The sequence below is a fragment of the Pomacea canaliculata genome, linkage group LG5 (genome assembly GCF_003073045.1).
Source record: "Pomacea canaliculata isolate SZHN2017 linkage group LG5, ASM307304v1, whole genome shotgun sequence".
In the NCBI taxonomy this organism is placed as follows: Eukaryota; Metazoa; Mollusca; class Gastropoda; order Architaenioglossa; family Ampullariidae; genus Pomacea; species Pomacea canaliculata.
In genome coordinates this window covers 26793363-26807284 of record NC_037594.1, presented here as the reverse complement: position 1 = coordinate 26807284, position 13922 = coordinate 26793363, and the positions used below count along the sequence as shown (strand labels likewise).

The 13922-nt window shown below is 38.1% G+C and overlaps 2 protein-coding genes and 1 long non-coding RNA gene across 8 annotated transcripts in view; 1 reads left to right on the top strand and 2 right to left on the bottom strand.

The window, feature by feature from the left end:
* Positions 1–24: 24 nt before the first annotated feature.
* LOC112564698 (ras-related protein Rab-28-like) lies at positions 25–7658 on the bottom strand. The gene is made up of 6 exons (XM_025239704.1): positions 7322–7658; positions 6909–7005; positions 6445–6533; positions 6110–6236; positions 1996–2099; positions 25–1710 (listed from the first exon to the last, which is right to left on the bottom strand). The coding sequence occupies exons 1-6, from the start codon at positions 7394–7396 to the stop codon at positions 1537–1539; spliced, it is 666 nt and encodes a 221-aa protein (XP_025095489.1). The 5' UTR covers positions 7397–7658; the 3' UTR covers positions 25–1536.
* An 847-nt stretch (positions 7659–8505) lies between these two features.
* LOC112564522 lies at positions 8506–13917 on the top strand. 2 transcript variants are annotated; one of them, XR_003099235.1, is made up of 4 exons: positions 8506–8792; positions 12224–12432; positions 12862–12970; positions 13598–13917. It is a non-coding gene; the product is annotated as an uncharacterized LOC112564522 (long non-coding RNA). The 2 variants fall into 2 exon arrangements; XR_003099236.1 differs by lacking the exon at positions 8506–8792 and adding an exon at positions 10925–11276.
* Positions 8919–13922, bottom strand: part of LOC112564521 (rap guanine nucleotide exchange factor 4-like) — a 46742-nt gene continuing 41738 nt past the window's right edge. For all 5 annotated transcript variants that reach the window (XM_025239382.1, XM_025239383.1, XM_025239385.1 and 2 more), the window contains 6 exons: positions 12855–12945; positions 12283–12421; positions 11828–11892; positions 11541–11595; positions 10864–10918; positions 8919–10724 (listed from right to left, as the gene is read on the bottom strand). In XM_025239382.1, coding sequence (XP_025095167.1) covers positions 10652–10724; positions 10864–10918; positions 11541–11595; positions 11828–11892; positions 12283–12421; positions 12855–12945 — 478 coding nt within the window. In that variant the 3' untranslated portion in view covers positions 8919–10651. The remainder of the gene's footprint in view (positions 10725–10863; positions 10919–11540; positions 11596–11827; positions 11893–12282; positions 12422–12854; positions 12946–13922) is intronic.

The window sequence follows — 13922 nt, the reverse complement described above, 5'->3', positions numbered from 1 at the left end:
AAAAAAAAGTACGACACAATGAGGTTTGAAAAAAAGTACAATATATATTCCTCACAATTCTGTTCACAAAGGACTATCCCTGAATTACTATTCTTAACTCCCTGGTAATACTGTCATGCTAACATCATTAACAACTCCATCTTACACTGTTTTTAATACCTACATCCCTTCATACCTTCATCCATTGCTTTACTTTCTACTCTTATACCTCATCTTTGTGTTGTTCAGTATTTCACTCAGTATCTTACGTATCTCACTGTCCACTGGCTGTTATCTTTCAACTATTATTACTGGTCTGTGCACAGAGTGCAGTCTTGGTTGTGATGCTGTGCATAAGTTCCCATTAAAATTATTATATTATCCTCTTAAATTTTGACTTTCAAAATGACAGGTCTACTAATTAACTGGAGGAGGGGAACAGTTACAAATTAAAATCCAGTGTGCATGTACACTAAACAACAAAAAAAGCATTTCACGTATGCATCAGTTATTTATATATCATTTTAAAAAAATCATCCCTTAACCTTTAGGCTTTTGAGTGGGATGTCCCACTCTCCCTCTTGTTGCTTTATTTTCCCTCAACCTTGCATGGAGTCAGTTACCATTCCTGACAGCTAGGTTAGGGTTCGTGCGACACGTTAGCTGCACCACAAAACCAGCATGCCTTTGGATTTGCACGCTAGTGCTCTAACTGTTCAACATTCTGCTTTGAAACATTAGAATTATTCTCTTTTATACCCTTTAATTAGATAGTCCATTTTCAATACCTATAACATTTGACACATCTACATTTTCTTACTTCCTAAAAGTTCTTTTCAATATTGTCTAATAACTCTGTTATCTAAGACAAAATCATGAAACAACATTAATTATGATCATATATCACTTGTGATTAGATTGTCTCATAACTGCCAAATGTTCAAAGAAAAAAAACTATGTGCCACAGGAAGTGAATTAATTGAATTGTAAAAATGTACTGGCAAGATGAATGCAGCACTGCTCACTAAAACATCTCTTGTCTTGTGCTGATATTTTATGCAAATGGGTGAAGGACAATGGGTGTGGTATCTCTCTCACTCAAATGTGCACAAGCATGCACACATCACACACATATACATTGCATACACACAATGATCACCTTGCAAACTTAGAAAACATTTAAGTTTAAGCGTGACTTAATTTTACAATGTTCCAAATTTTTAACAGTGCAATCACATCTTAAGTAGTCAAGCCTCTAAAATACTTTGGTAAATCTGAATGCTTTTTGGAGAGTACATTGCATTACATGTGGATGTTTTGGCTATTGACAAAGACAGAAAACAGAGGTGCGATATTGCATGACTGCGTACAAAATACAAGCTGAGAAAAGACACAATATCTGTCACTGGAATCAGGATTAAGAACTAGGAGACAAGATTCAACAAACTTCAAACCTGTGGAAAACATTTTCTGACATGCTACTTTATAATCACGTCACAAATCCTGTGCCTAGAATCTGTCTTTTCCCCCCTCCTTTTTGAGACAAGAACACAGCCATCACTGGACGGAGCAAAATGAACTCTTTGTCTCTTGGGCCTTTGGTAGTGCAGCAGCCATCTCGTTGCTGTACTGAATAACCTCAGCCTTAACCACTCTTTGCTGTTCCACCTCTGGCTTTGTGAGTTTGATGTTAAGAATATCAGCTGCCACTCGCTGGAAACACAGATTTACCTGTTGACAGAAAACAGGCAATGCATCTATGGACTTTCAACAAGTGAAAATACATGATTCTGTATGGTGTCATAAACAACAGAATTAAAGATTAACGGAAACGTATAAAAAAATGAAAAAGGTGTACAGTGCAGTAACTAGGAGACATAATATGTGGAGCCACAGCTCTTCTCCAGTTAGTCAAGTTACAAGTTAGGTGTTTAGTTTGCTTTACTGAAACTTTTGGTCTAGCATAAAGCTGCTCTTCTGTGCTCAACCTGAAAACAATTGTAAATTTATGCTCACTGAATCTCCTGTCTTTGCTGATACAAAGTAACTTGTCAGACCATGTTCCTGTACAAATTTCTGATGTCTGTCCTGCTTAACTGTTCGCATGTGCTCAAGGTCAACTGAAAATAATGAAAAAGAGAATCATACAATCATCTATCTATCTATCTATTCCTCTTTGTGCATCAGGTTGCACATAAGGCCTCAACCAGAGTCCGCCACCGATGTCGATCGGCTGAAACACGCTCTAGGTGACCCCATGTCCAGCCCTTTCCTTTCATCTCCCTTTCCACTGTTCTTCTCCAAGTTTCCTTTGGGCGGCCTCGTTTTCTTCGGCCGTCTGGAGTCCATCGTAGGGCGACTCTGGAAAGGTCTGCTGTCTGCTGGCGGAGCACATGTCCAATCCATCGCCAACGCCTTCGTTGAACCTGCGTGGTGATGGACTCGGTTTCACTTCTTCGGTGGAGTTCTTCGTTGGTGATGGTGTTTGGCCAAAAGATGTTAAGTATGCGCCTGAGGCATCTGTTTTGGAAGACGTCAAGCTTGTTACTGATGGTTTTGGTCATCTTCCAAGATTCTGATCCGTAAAGGAGGGTGCTGATCACATTTGACTTGAAGATTCTCAGCTTGATCTTCTGGCTGATGTTTTTTGCCTTCCATGTGCTCCTGAGTGAGGCAAAGGCCTGACTGGCTTTCGCCAGTCGGGCTCGAATCTCCACCTCCGCATCCCCAGTGTTTGACATTTTGGACCCAAGATAGGTGAAACTGTCAACTTCCTCAATCTCTTCTCCATTTAGTTTGATGCTGTCTTGGACTCTGGCGTTCACTCTCATACTGTTAGTCTTTTTTGTGCTGACCTTCAAGCCAAGGTTTCCAGCTGTTTCTGAGAAGGCCTTTGTTTTTTCCTGCATGTCTTGGTGGCGGTGTGACAGCAGGGCAATGTCATCAGCAAAGTCCAAGTCTTCCAGTGCTGTTGTTGCTGTCATAGTCATGGTCCATCTGAGCCCTCTCCTCTCGCTGTCGGTGGAAGTCTTCATGATCCAGTCCATGGCCAGGATGAAGAGGAACGGCGACAGAATGCAGCCCTGCTTCACCCCGGTACTGACGTTGAAGGGGTCTGTGAGCTCCGTGTCACAGACAACCTGGGATTTGAAATCGCTGTACAGCATTGCAATGACCTGAAACAAGTTTTGCAGGGACTCCGTAATGCCTCAGGATCTTCCATAAGGACTCGCGGTGGATGCTGTCAAAAGCCTTCTCCAGGTCGATGAAATTGATGTACAGCGGTGTGTTCCATTCGTTGCTCTGCTCCAGAATCTGTCGCAGAATGAAGATGTGTTCGGAGCAGGATCGCCCAGGGCAAAATCCTGCTTGCTGTGGTCGGAGGTCTTTCTCAAGAGTTGCCGTCAGTCTTGACAAAACAATCTTGCTGAAGACCTTGCTGGTGAGGGAAAGAAGTGTTATGCCCCTCCAATTATTGCAGTCTCCAAGATCTCCTTTCTTGGGTAACTTGAAGATGAGCCCTGTCTTCCACGCAACAGGGACCTGCCCTGATTCCCAAATTTGCCTGAAGATTTCAGTCAGCTTGGGAGCTGTCACATTCACGTCTGCTTTCAACATCTCTGCTGTTATTCCATCTGCCCCTGGTGCTTTGCCGCTCTTCATTATCTTGACTGCTGCTGTCACTTCTTCCAGGCTTGGTGAGTCTGTGCAGATGCCAAGGTCTATAGCTGCTGGCTGGATGTCTGCAAGCTGAGGGGGATCTGGTCTGTTCAGAACTGACTCAAAATGTTCCCTCCAGCGCTGTAGTTTTCCTGCCTCTCCCTCGACGACATTACCATTCACGTCTTTCACTGGCACATCACTGTTCTTAAACCCGTTGTTTAGCTGTTTGTTTATCTTGTACAGTGTCTTCAGGTCATTTTTACTTGCTGCATTTTCTGCTTCATCTGCCAGTTTCTCTATGTGATATCTTTTGTCGGTTCTTGTCATCCTCTTTACCTCTTTGTTCAGTTTTGCATATCTTTGTCTGTGTTGTTCCTTCAGGCGTTCAGATCTGGTGCTGTTGATTCTTTGTTTGGCTGACTTTCTCTCTTCTATCTTCTTCCATGTCTCTTCTCTGATCCACTGTTCTTTCTTTTTCCGTTGGAAGCCCAGTATTTTCTCTCCTGATTCCTGTAAGACTCGATTGAAGTCGTCTAAGGTCATCTCTTGTTGGTCTCCTAGTGCCTGGAACCTGTTCTTTACTTCCATAGCAAAGGCCCTTTCGGTGGCTGGATTTTTTAGTTTGCCGGAGTCCACTCTCTGCTGACGTGCCTGTTTTCCTCGTGATCGACGCAGCTTCAGAGAAACTGTGGCTATCACAAGAGTGTGGTCACTGGCAATGTCTGCTCCTCTGTAGGCTCTAACATCTTGAAGTGAGCTCCTCCATTTTCGGTTGATGATGACATGGTCTATCTGGTTCTTTGTGATCCCATCTGGTGATGTCCATGTTGCCTTGTGGATGTCTTTGTGTGGGAAGAGTGTGCCTCCAATCAGTAGGTTGTTTTCTTCACAAAAGTCTGCCAGTCTCTCTCCGTTGTCATTGATGCTTCCGATTCCATGTTTGCCCATGACATGCTCCCTGCAGGTGTTGTCACTTCCCACCTTGGCATTGAGATCGCCGATGATGAGCAACATGTCGTGGGCTGGAACGCTTTCTGAGGCTGCCTGGAGCTGATCGTAAAAAGCATCCTTGTCTTCTGCCTCAGAGTCATTTGTTGGTGCATAGCAGGCTAGCACTGTCAGCTTGGTGTACTTGGAATGGAATCTTGCTCTCAAAAGCCTGGGTCCATAAGGCTTCCATTCCAGCAGTGCCTTTTCCGTTTTCTTGTTGAGGAGTAGAGCTACTCCTTCAGAGTGCTGAGCGTCTGATCTTCCTGAGAACAAGATGGTATGTCCTGACGCTAGTCTCCTCTTTCCCGTGCCGGTCCATCTGACCTCACTGACTCCAGGATGTCCAAGTTGTAGTTGTCAAACTCCTTGACTAATTGGAGCATCCTGCCAGTCTGGTACAAGGTCTGGACGTTCCAGCACCCCACCCTCAACTTCTGCCTCGGCTTCAGTAAATCTGCTGTCGGGGCGCCAGCTCCCTTTCGGGTTTGGCTGTCGTCCGTCATTAGTCCAGTCTCCTGGTGTGCTTCATTACCTTCGCCATCTGTGACGAGTTCTCTGGTTTTAGTTTCTGTAACAGGATTTTTTTTACATGGTGGGGTTGTTAGCCCTACCACAACCTATTTTACCTCTAGGTGAGGTGTCCACCTTAGTCGCCTCTTACGACATGCCTGGCTGGATGGCAGGGACCCTATTCTTGCAATGCTTGCTAGGCAAGCATACCCCGGGGTCCCACAGGGGCATACAATCATAGCAGCAGACAAATGGTGGTATTAATGCTGATGTTAGTGTTTCTGTCGGAGCATAAGCATGGACAGTTACTAACTGTGCTTCCTCAATGAATAATTGGCATGAAGTACCATACAAAGAAGCTAAGGCTCCATATGGTAGAAATAAACATGACTATAGAAGCTCTTGTCAGCAATTTGTTTTCATCGCAACATCAGTATTTCTTCACAAAATACAAGTTAAAATGCCCTTATACACATTTGGGGTCACTTGATAACCTACTTAGAACATTACATCACAAACTTATATTACTTTACTGCTGGCAGACAAATTTTTCCCAGTTATCTATTAAAATGAGGCAAGTGTGTACAAAGCTTCCGGTTTAGTTACATTTATTGTTAAAGCTTGCTGGAACTAACAGCGGAGAACTTGGCAAAAGGCTAACCTTGGTCTCGGCAGACAGACAGCAATCCACCTCTACATATCCATGATTACACCTGTGTTCTAGCTACTTAGTTATCAGCTTCTCTCTTTTTCGTAAGTATGGAAATAACCCTGGTTGGAAGTGGTTCAGCTAATGTAATTTTTTTTTATGTTCTTAATAATTATATAAAAATAGAATAGTGTTAAGTACACATACATATGCTCATGTGCAAGTTGTGAGTTTAGGCCATATATGTGTAAAAAGATAGAGCAAGTTAAGAAGAAGATAAAAACTAAAATTCTTGGAAATAAATCAAGTTTTACGTACTTTTATTGCCAACAAGTGCAATGTGAGGTAATCGTCCTCCAATGCAGATTTTCTTAACTGAGTTGTACCAGTCTTCCATGTTCTCAAAACTAGAGTAGTTGGTTATATCATACACCAGTAAAACTCCCTGAAAATTAATATGACAAAACTTATCTAATGGAAATCACACAAATAAAAGAGTTCAAGTACCAGAAAGTGAAACACATCAGCACCCTTGAAAAAGACAACAGGAAGATGCTGTAGTGTAATATTTAAAATGAAAAAGAATTACAGCTAAAAGTATTTATAATAAACTATGGAAAATAAACTGAAATAACCACATCTGAATAACTTACATGAGCTCCAAATATATAGTTTGACAGCATTGCACTTCCCATCGTCTGGCCACCAATGTCCCACACCTCCAAGGCTACATTCACACCACCTGACAGACAAATAAAAATATGACAATTTATTACCAAATATTAATTTACCTTCCAATATCTCTTATTCTTTCTTATAAGTTATTATTTACTTTCATTCTGTTTGAATGTGTGTGAGAGAGGGACAGAGACAGACAAGCATAGTGAGTGTATGTAACAATTCATAAGTATACTAATACATCAGGTTTTGTAAGGAAGAGACAAGTTCGTGTACTGTTAAGATTTGCTGTTAAGCATATTAAATGTTAGAGAATTCTTCATGTTTTACTTTTTTATTTCAAGCCACAATCATTTAAGATACAGAAAGCACTTCACATGTTAGTTTTCTAACTGCGGCTGAAGAAAATGACAACAATTTAAATCCTAAACACGCTCACCTGGTAACACAATTCTCTTTAAAAAGAAGTCAAGTCCAACTGTCTGTCCATACTCCTTTTTGAAATGTTCTTGGGTATATCTCATGCACAACGATGTCTACGATATGTATGTCAACAGAAAAATGGAAACATACCTATTATCATTGCAAGAAGAAGCTGTTTTGCAAGCTGTTCATACGACAATGAAAACAAAAACAAGAAGAAATTGTTGCATGCAATAAACAATTCAACAAACAAGTTAAATAGCTCTTACTAAACTTTACCCTAGAATCATCTTTCTAAGTATACTAAACCACATTACTTCTTATTTTTATTGCTGTTGTCGAAAATAGTTACCTCACCAAAAGTCCCATAGCAACTAGCGACAAACGAGGCTCTGCGATTAATAAACAGTCGTAACAGCTAACACGCACCTTGCCCGACGCACCATCTCCCATTACAATGAGTTTCAGCTGCTTGTCAGGTCCTTCATCCTCAGAATCTGACATTTTAATAGATCAGCCTTTAAAAGGCCAACCCAAGACTTAAATTAAGCTCCACTCCGAGAGTTCGATTAGGATCATTTTGGTATTTTAACAAACGCTGGCAATCAAGCAGAGTTATCTTCTCGCTATGGCTTTCCTCGCGACTGCGACAGCTGAGGAGAGGATTGAAATTCAATTCATAAATACTAAATAATTCATTTAAGTCAATGTCTAATGTTTCTGAAGCAACAATACAAAACTGGCTTACTGTTGTACTCAACTTTCTTTTCTCTCGCTGTTACGAGAATAACTCTACCTTTCAAGGGACAACACTCTAAATGTAGTTCCGCAACAATGGTTATGCTGGTTGAGAACGTGTAGCCCACATATATCGAAGTCTGTGGTGTAGCCGCAAATTCAGACACGAATAACCTAAGGCAAATAGTCTGACTTCTTGAGTGCTTCGTGTTTTTCAAGTTGGCATTCTAGTTCAGAAAAACTTAGTGCACACAAAAATTGATTAAACAGGAAGTAGAGGCAAGAAAATACAAGATCTTGTTTAAAAGATGTTTTTCTCACAAGTAAAAAAAGAAATTCTTTTGAGTGTGTAGAGAAAGATAAAAATTTTACTGCTTAATTAAATGCAGTAGTTTTGAAAATGTGTGCAATCATAACCTTCACTTTACAGATTTAACAGAGGGACGTGAGACGACAAAAGGCTTTTTCATGTTTTTATTTAGAATTGACGTGTAGTTATTTTTTAACAGCTAAGATCAAACACCCACTCGCGGAGTGCTATTGTAACGTGATAAAACTTCCTAGCATGACTAAACTTCTCAGTATAGTCTGCGCATGCGCATGAAGCGAAAGTTCACTTCGTTATCACTGCATAGCGATTTTTTTTTCTTTTTCTTTTCTTCGCCGAGTTAATAAGTAAAATAGTAAAAGTACAAATGTTATAGTAAATCGGCGAAGAAAAGAAAAGAAAAAAATGGCTACGCAACGATAACGAAGTGAACTTTCGCTTCATGCGCATGCGCAGACTATACTGAGAAGTTTAGTCATGCTGGGAAGTTTCATCACGTTACACCTTAAGCTCATGCGCAGACCTCAATTAGTCATTGATTCTTTTTCGTCGCGTCTCGTTACATTTACTGCTTTGGGGTTGTCACAGAGCATCACATAAACCGCGTAATTAATTGCAGATTGCACTTACCGACTTCTTTTCTGTGTCATTTTTTTTATCTTTATTTTCCGCTCTTTTTAGTCATTACCCATTACTAATTAAGTCAAATTGAGGACAATATGCTGTGCTGCAGGTATTAAGCCAGCTAGTATTCACATCTCTCTGCTCAGCTGTTTGCCTTCCGTGTTTTTCTGTCTTTCTAAACATACCCGTGTGCGTGGACATGACACATATGTAAGTTTAAATTATGCATGTATGATTTCATAAGTTATATCAGTTCCTTTTCATACATATGCGAGCTACACAGTGTGCAAATCATAATCATGTTTACAAAATAATATGACAAAAGATAAACACATTGTCCTCTTTTCTTTATTTATTTGTCAATAGAAATTCTTAGATCTCTTCAACTTCATGATTGATGATCACAACCAATGAAAATTATGTTTCGTAATTTTCGTATAATTTTTCTTTTTTCACAAACTCAGTTACCCTGCAAACAAATGATAGCAGCTAAGAAATACACAACATTTTTAGTTTATGCATTGTTTAAAAAAAATCTTTTATCAGGACGATAGATCATAATTGAGCCTTTATCAAAAGCTAATAGACAAAAGTTTCTTACAATATTTTACACTGCATTAAATATGACAAAAGTTTTGTTAAAATTTTTAATATGTTGATCACTGTTTTATTTAAACTCGGAATGTGCTGCTGTAAAATGAGGCCATAGATCCATTTCTATAATTTAATGACCTCATAATTCATGTTGCATAAATGAAAATACAATAAACTTTATCTGTTCCTCTCCTGCACGACCGTAACAAATTAAGATCACGATATGTGTAGAACAAGAGAAAACAGAAGTTAAGGCAGCATACTTTTATCGTTGCTATTCATTTTACATGTTTATAAAATATAAGCAAAGGACTACAGAGAATGAAGGTGTTCAGTCAAGATGAAACTTTATGCATTGTACATTGTAAATTTCTTTTGTTAAAATTCAAAATATGCAACAAAAAAAAAAAACAGCACACAAAAAATTCAAAATGAAAAAGTATTCTATTTACACAGAAATTAAAACAGACTGTAAGAGTCAGATTATATATAGTAAAAATATTGTCATTTTTAAATCCATGACAGAGAACGAAATAGCAGAATGAAGTAATGGTATTCAGCAGCTCTAGAATTGCAAAAACAAACTATGCTTCTTCTAATTAAATGTTTGTTGTGTTCCACATGTACATATGTCAACATAGAAACAATAGGGATGATACATTTGAGGGATGTGAATATTATTATCCCAATCTAAAATTCCTGTAATTTGCCTCAAAAGCATTAATATGTCTTTATAGCTTTGTTATGCCTTCATGTCACAACGTCTCTGAATATGCCCACTTTCGGAGTTGAAGAGTGGATGGCATTTGCATATTTTTCTCCTCACTCTAAAACCGTTTACTTGCTGCCTTGTTGTAGGCTTGTGCATTTATTGAAGACATATCCGCTGTTTGTCAGAAATAAAAAGTTCAGTACCCACCAGTTACTAAATTACTAGAGCAAAACAGTACTTTTTCCGTTTTGCTCCAACAGCCATTAAACAGTCAATCTAACCATTGATCACACCTGCACATAATTTTGTTTTTCGCACATATAACATAAAAGATGATCATCACAGTTTGATTTCTCAAATATTTGCTTTCAAAATTCACATCATTTGGAATCGTCAAATCACACCATTCAAGTACTGAATTGTACAGTTGAGAGTGTTGCATTTCACATTCTCATGATGGTCACATGTTTGACCTTACAAACAATGCGCTAAGCTAGAATTAAGCAAAGCAAAAATTTACTGTCTAAATTTCTGTTGTACCTAGATGGACCATTATTTCTGCATGCAGCTAAGACTACTTCAAGAACAAAAAGAAAAGATTGTGATGTTATGTACAAATGACTAACATAATGATTCTCGCATTTCTGCTGGAATTTGTACAAATAAAAGGACAAAGTCTTTATTCTTGACAGTTCTCTCAGTTTCACTTCAGGTTCTCGTGCAGGTCTATTTAGCTGATTTTAAACACGAGCACGTCTTGTTACTATGACTTTTTTGGCTCCAGTTTATGAGATAACTGTGTCAACACCCTTTGGTTGTCAATCACCTGCAAGTTGCTGTGAGAAAAATCACTTTTGTCAGTCATTCAGGTTATATAAAGATCACAGAAATAATTTTATGTACATAGCCAACAGCATACATTACTGGATTCAAAGGCATAATGCCAATTAGAACTAAGTGACACATTGTAATTACCGAATGTAACTCTTTGTATCTGCTGAAGCCTTCACCGTGTTAGGCAGGTCTAGTTCTGAAACACACCATTGTGCATTGGTGAAAAAGCTGGCAATAAACTACACAGATTTCTACATCATCAAGTTACTAAATTACTATAGGAGAATGAGATTTTTTAACACAAGCATATGCTGCTTTAACTAGAGAAGTGCTGCAGTATTCATATAGAAAGTGTTGATTTGACTGCAGCTATTTCCATAATTTCATTTTCATCTTCCTATTCTTGGTATTATCTTTGCCTTATCACAATGAGTGGCTTAAAATATGCCTTTGTGATTTATTAAAATGATTGATAAACCATCTTATCTGCCAGTTTCAGCCCAGCAGAAAATTAAAAAAGCTGATTGTTTACAGCATGTGGCTTCAAGATATAGGTATAGTTCACACAATAACTGCAACTAATAATAATAATTGCAGTAAATAGGCATTAGTGCATTTAGAGGCAGCAAACAAACTCATAAAGTATGTTGTTCGTAGTGCATGAAAGATATTCCTAACAATGTTTAAAACAATAAAGGTATCTATAGCTTTGAATTTTCTCGTTTCCCCAAAATAAATTTCGTGGCTCACACATATTGTAAAATTCTAATTTAATAAACTCAAAAAGAATGAAATATATATTTCACAAAATGACTTACGCAGTGGTTGGCTTCGACAGTACCCAACAGTTCTTAGGGTCTGTGCAATCATATGCTGAAATCCAAGTAAAAACGATGTAAAAATAACCAAAATTTTGGGTAGATCAAGAGAAATATAAATGAAGAAATGTATGGCCATTTGCATAAAGGCTCAGACATGCAAGAGGTTCTAAAATCAGTTTGACAAAGATTTTTAATAGGCTATGAAAATACAAATAAAATATCCTTCATTACATTATGTAAATGCTCTCAAAGGCACTCAAAATAAACGCTGTGTGACAACTCACCATTTTTTCAAAGTTCACTAGGTTATCAAAGTATGTTTTATTTCCATCATGAGTGAATGTCATATCTGAAAAAAAACCACACGCACATCTAGTAAGAAGAGTGCAAGTGTTTTTTGTGAAAAAAAGCTACACTTTGCAAGGGGTGGAGAAATGCCGTCTTAGTACAATAGGGTCATAGCGCATTGGTATTTTCTATGTGCTACATTTGCCATTGAAGTCTGCTTAATCTAAACTGAAAGGTCTATTTTGGGAAATAGTATATTGCATTGAACTTTGCGTAGACATTAGAAAAATTGCATCCTGCTAGAACTTTCATCCCCCAACATTTCACCTTTTTAAACTGATAGGATACATATCCAAAACTGCATAAATAATAAACACTGGTTTATTTTACAGCCACATAAAGAAGAAAGAAAAAAAATTGGAACTGATGTAGAAGAATGCTACAAACTAACCTTTCATGAGAAGCGGCATGAATGGAATGATGGGAGGAGCCATTTTGGCGACAGTCAAGCGGTACACTCGATGATTGCGTGAAGGGTCCATAATGGTCTCAAATTCCTCAAACAGCTTCTTTAACTTTCCAGGAAGTTTCTTATACACAGGTAAAGCAAAAGTGTCATTAGTATAAATAAGTTTCTAAATACCTTATCTATTATGGTTCTCTCATTTGACTAAACTATTACTAACAGCTAAAATCATCAAAGATCCCTGTAATTTTTGTTCAATCATATATTCATATATTTATGGCATTTTTTTTTTTTTTTGCTATATTAAATCTTTTTGAGAAGCAAAGAATTGGCAAGAATAGCCTTTTTACCCATTTAAGGGACTTAGAAGTGGGAAAAAATAGTATCCCTTTACTATTCCCTTATTTTAAAAAAGCATTTATTCTGATTATAGGCTAACAATTAAAGGAGTAGGTAAATTCTTTATGTTGTGTTTATGAATGATAGCTCTTCAGCCCACTCCCTTTTTTTAAATCAATACTCTGGATGTGCAAAAAGCATTCTAAAAAGCCATTTACCTCCCAGGTCTGAGACAGCCTACTGACAGCAATGTTGCTTAGTCCCATCACAATGGCGAAAAATGAATGAAGATTCTGGAAGTCTTTACAACTGTGTAGTGGAGAATATATGACAGGTTAGTGTGATGGATAGCTTGCCAGAAAAAGACTCCTTAACACAAATAAATGCACAGCCTTAGTATTTTATTTCATTTTTTTAGTGTATACATTAGTATTGTAAATGGAATGGTGCTTTTTACATGGTCATACACTGCAGCGGACGATCAGTCACAGTGGTTTTTAAATCCCTATCACCAATCAATGAGTTCCTCTTTGTTGTTCCAGTAACAGGATGAAAGTTCCCAAGGAGACTGCTTTTATTAAAACTTTAGCTCTTATTTGTTGGGTATATGTGCTTTTTTATGCTGTGTTCTTTTCCCCCATCTGATAGACACTCACACTTAGCAGAGTCTACAAAAAGCCTCGTTCTTCCCAAAAGTGTGTTTTATTTGCTGCATGATTCAACTCCTGACTGGATGATTTTTTTTTGGTCTCTTCATGCAGCTACAACTGCTTTAGTTCTAGATCTTAATGTGCATGATATCAAAGGATAGATGTTTATTTCATCTTTACTGTCAAACTCCATGGAGGTTAGGGAAAAAGAGAAGTGACAACTGAATTTTTCACTGCTCTACCCACCAGTACCTGTCACCATGTGGCCTATCAGGTAAAGGCACTGATTTTTTTACTTTATACAATTGCAGGTGCTACATCACCCATTCTGCTCACATAACCTACTGGGGTTCAGGGATGGAAGAGGGACAAAGCAAAGTTAGCACTACAGCTGCTCTAGCAGGTGTGTAATAATTCAAATTGATCAACATATGAGGCACCATGTGAGAGATTTATAACATCTGAATGCATGAATAGTATGAATGGACCAGTGTTTAATGAATTTGCACTACTAATACTAAAATGGAATTTGGAAAAAATGAGGAACAAGTAAGATCAAGGTATCAGAATAAATTGTTCTGCTAAAACAAAAAATTTAGAATAATAATTACACAGAAAAGATCCCTGATGCACTCA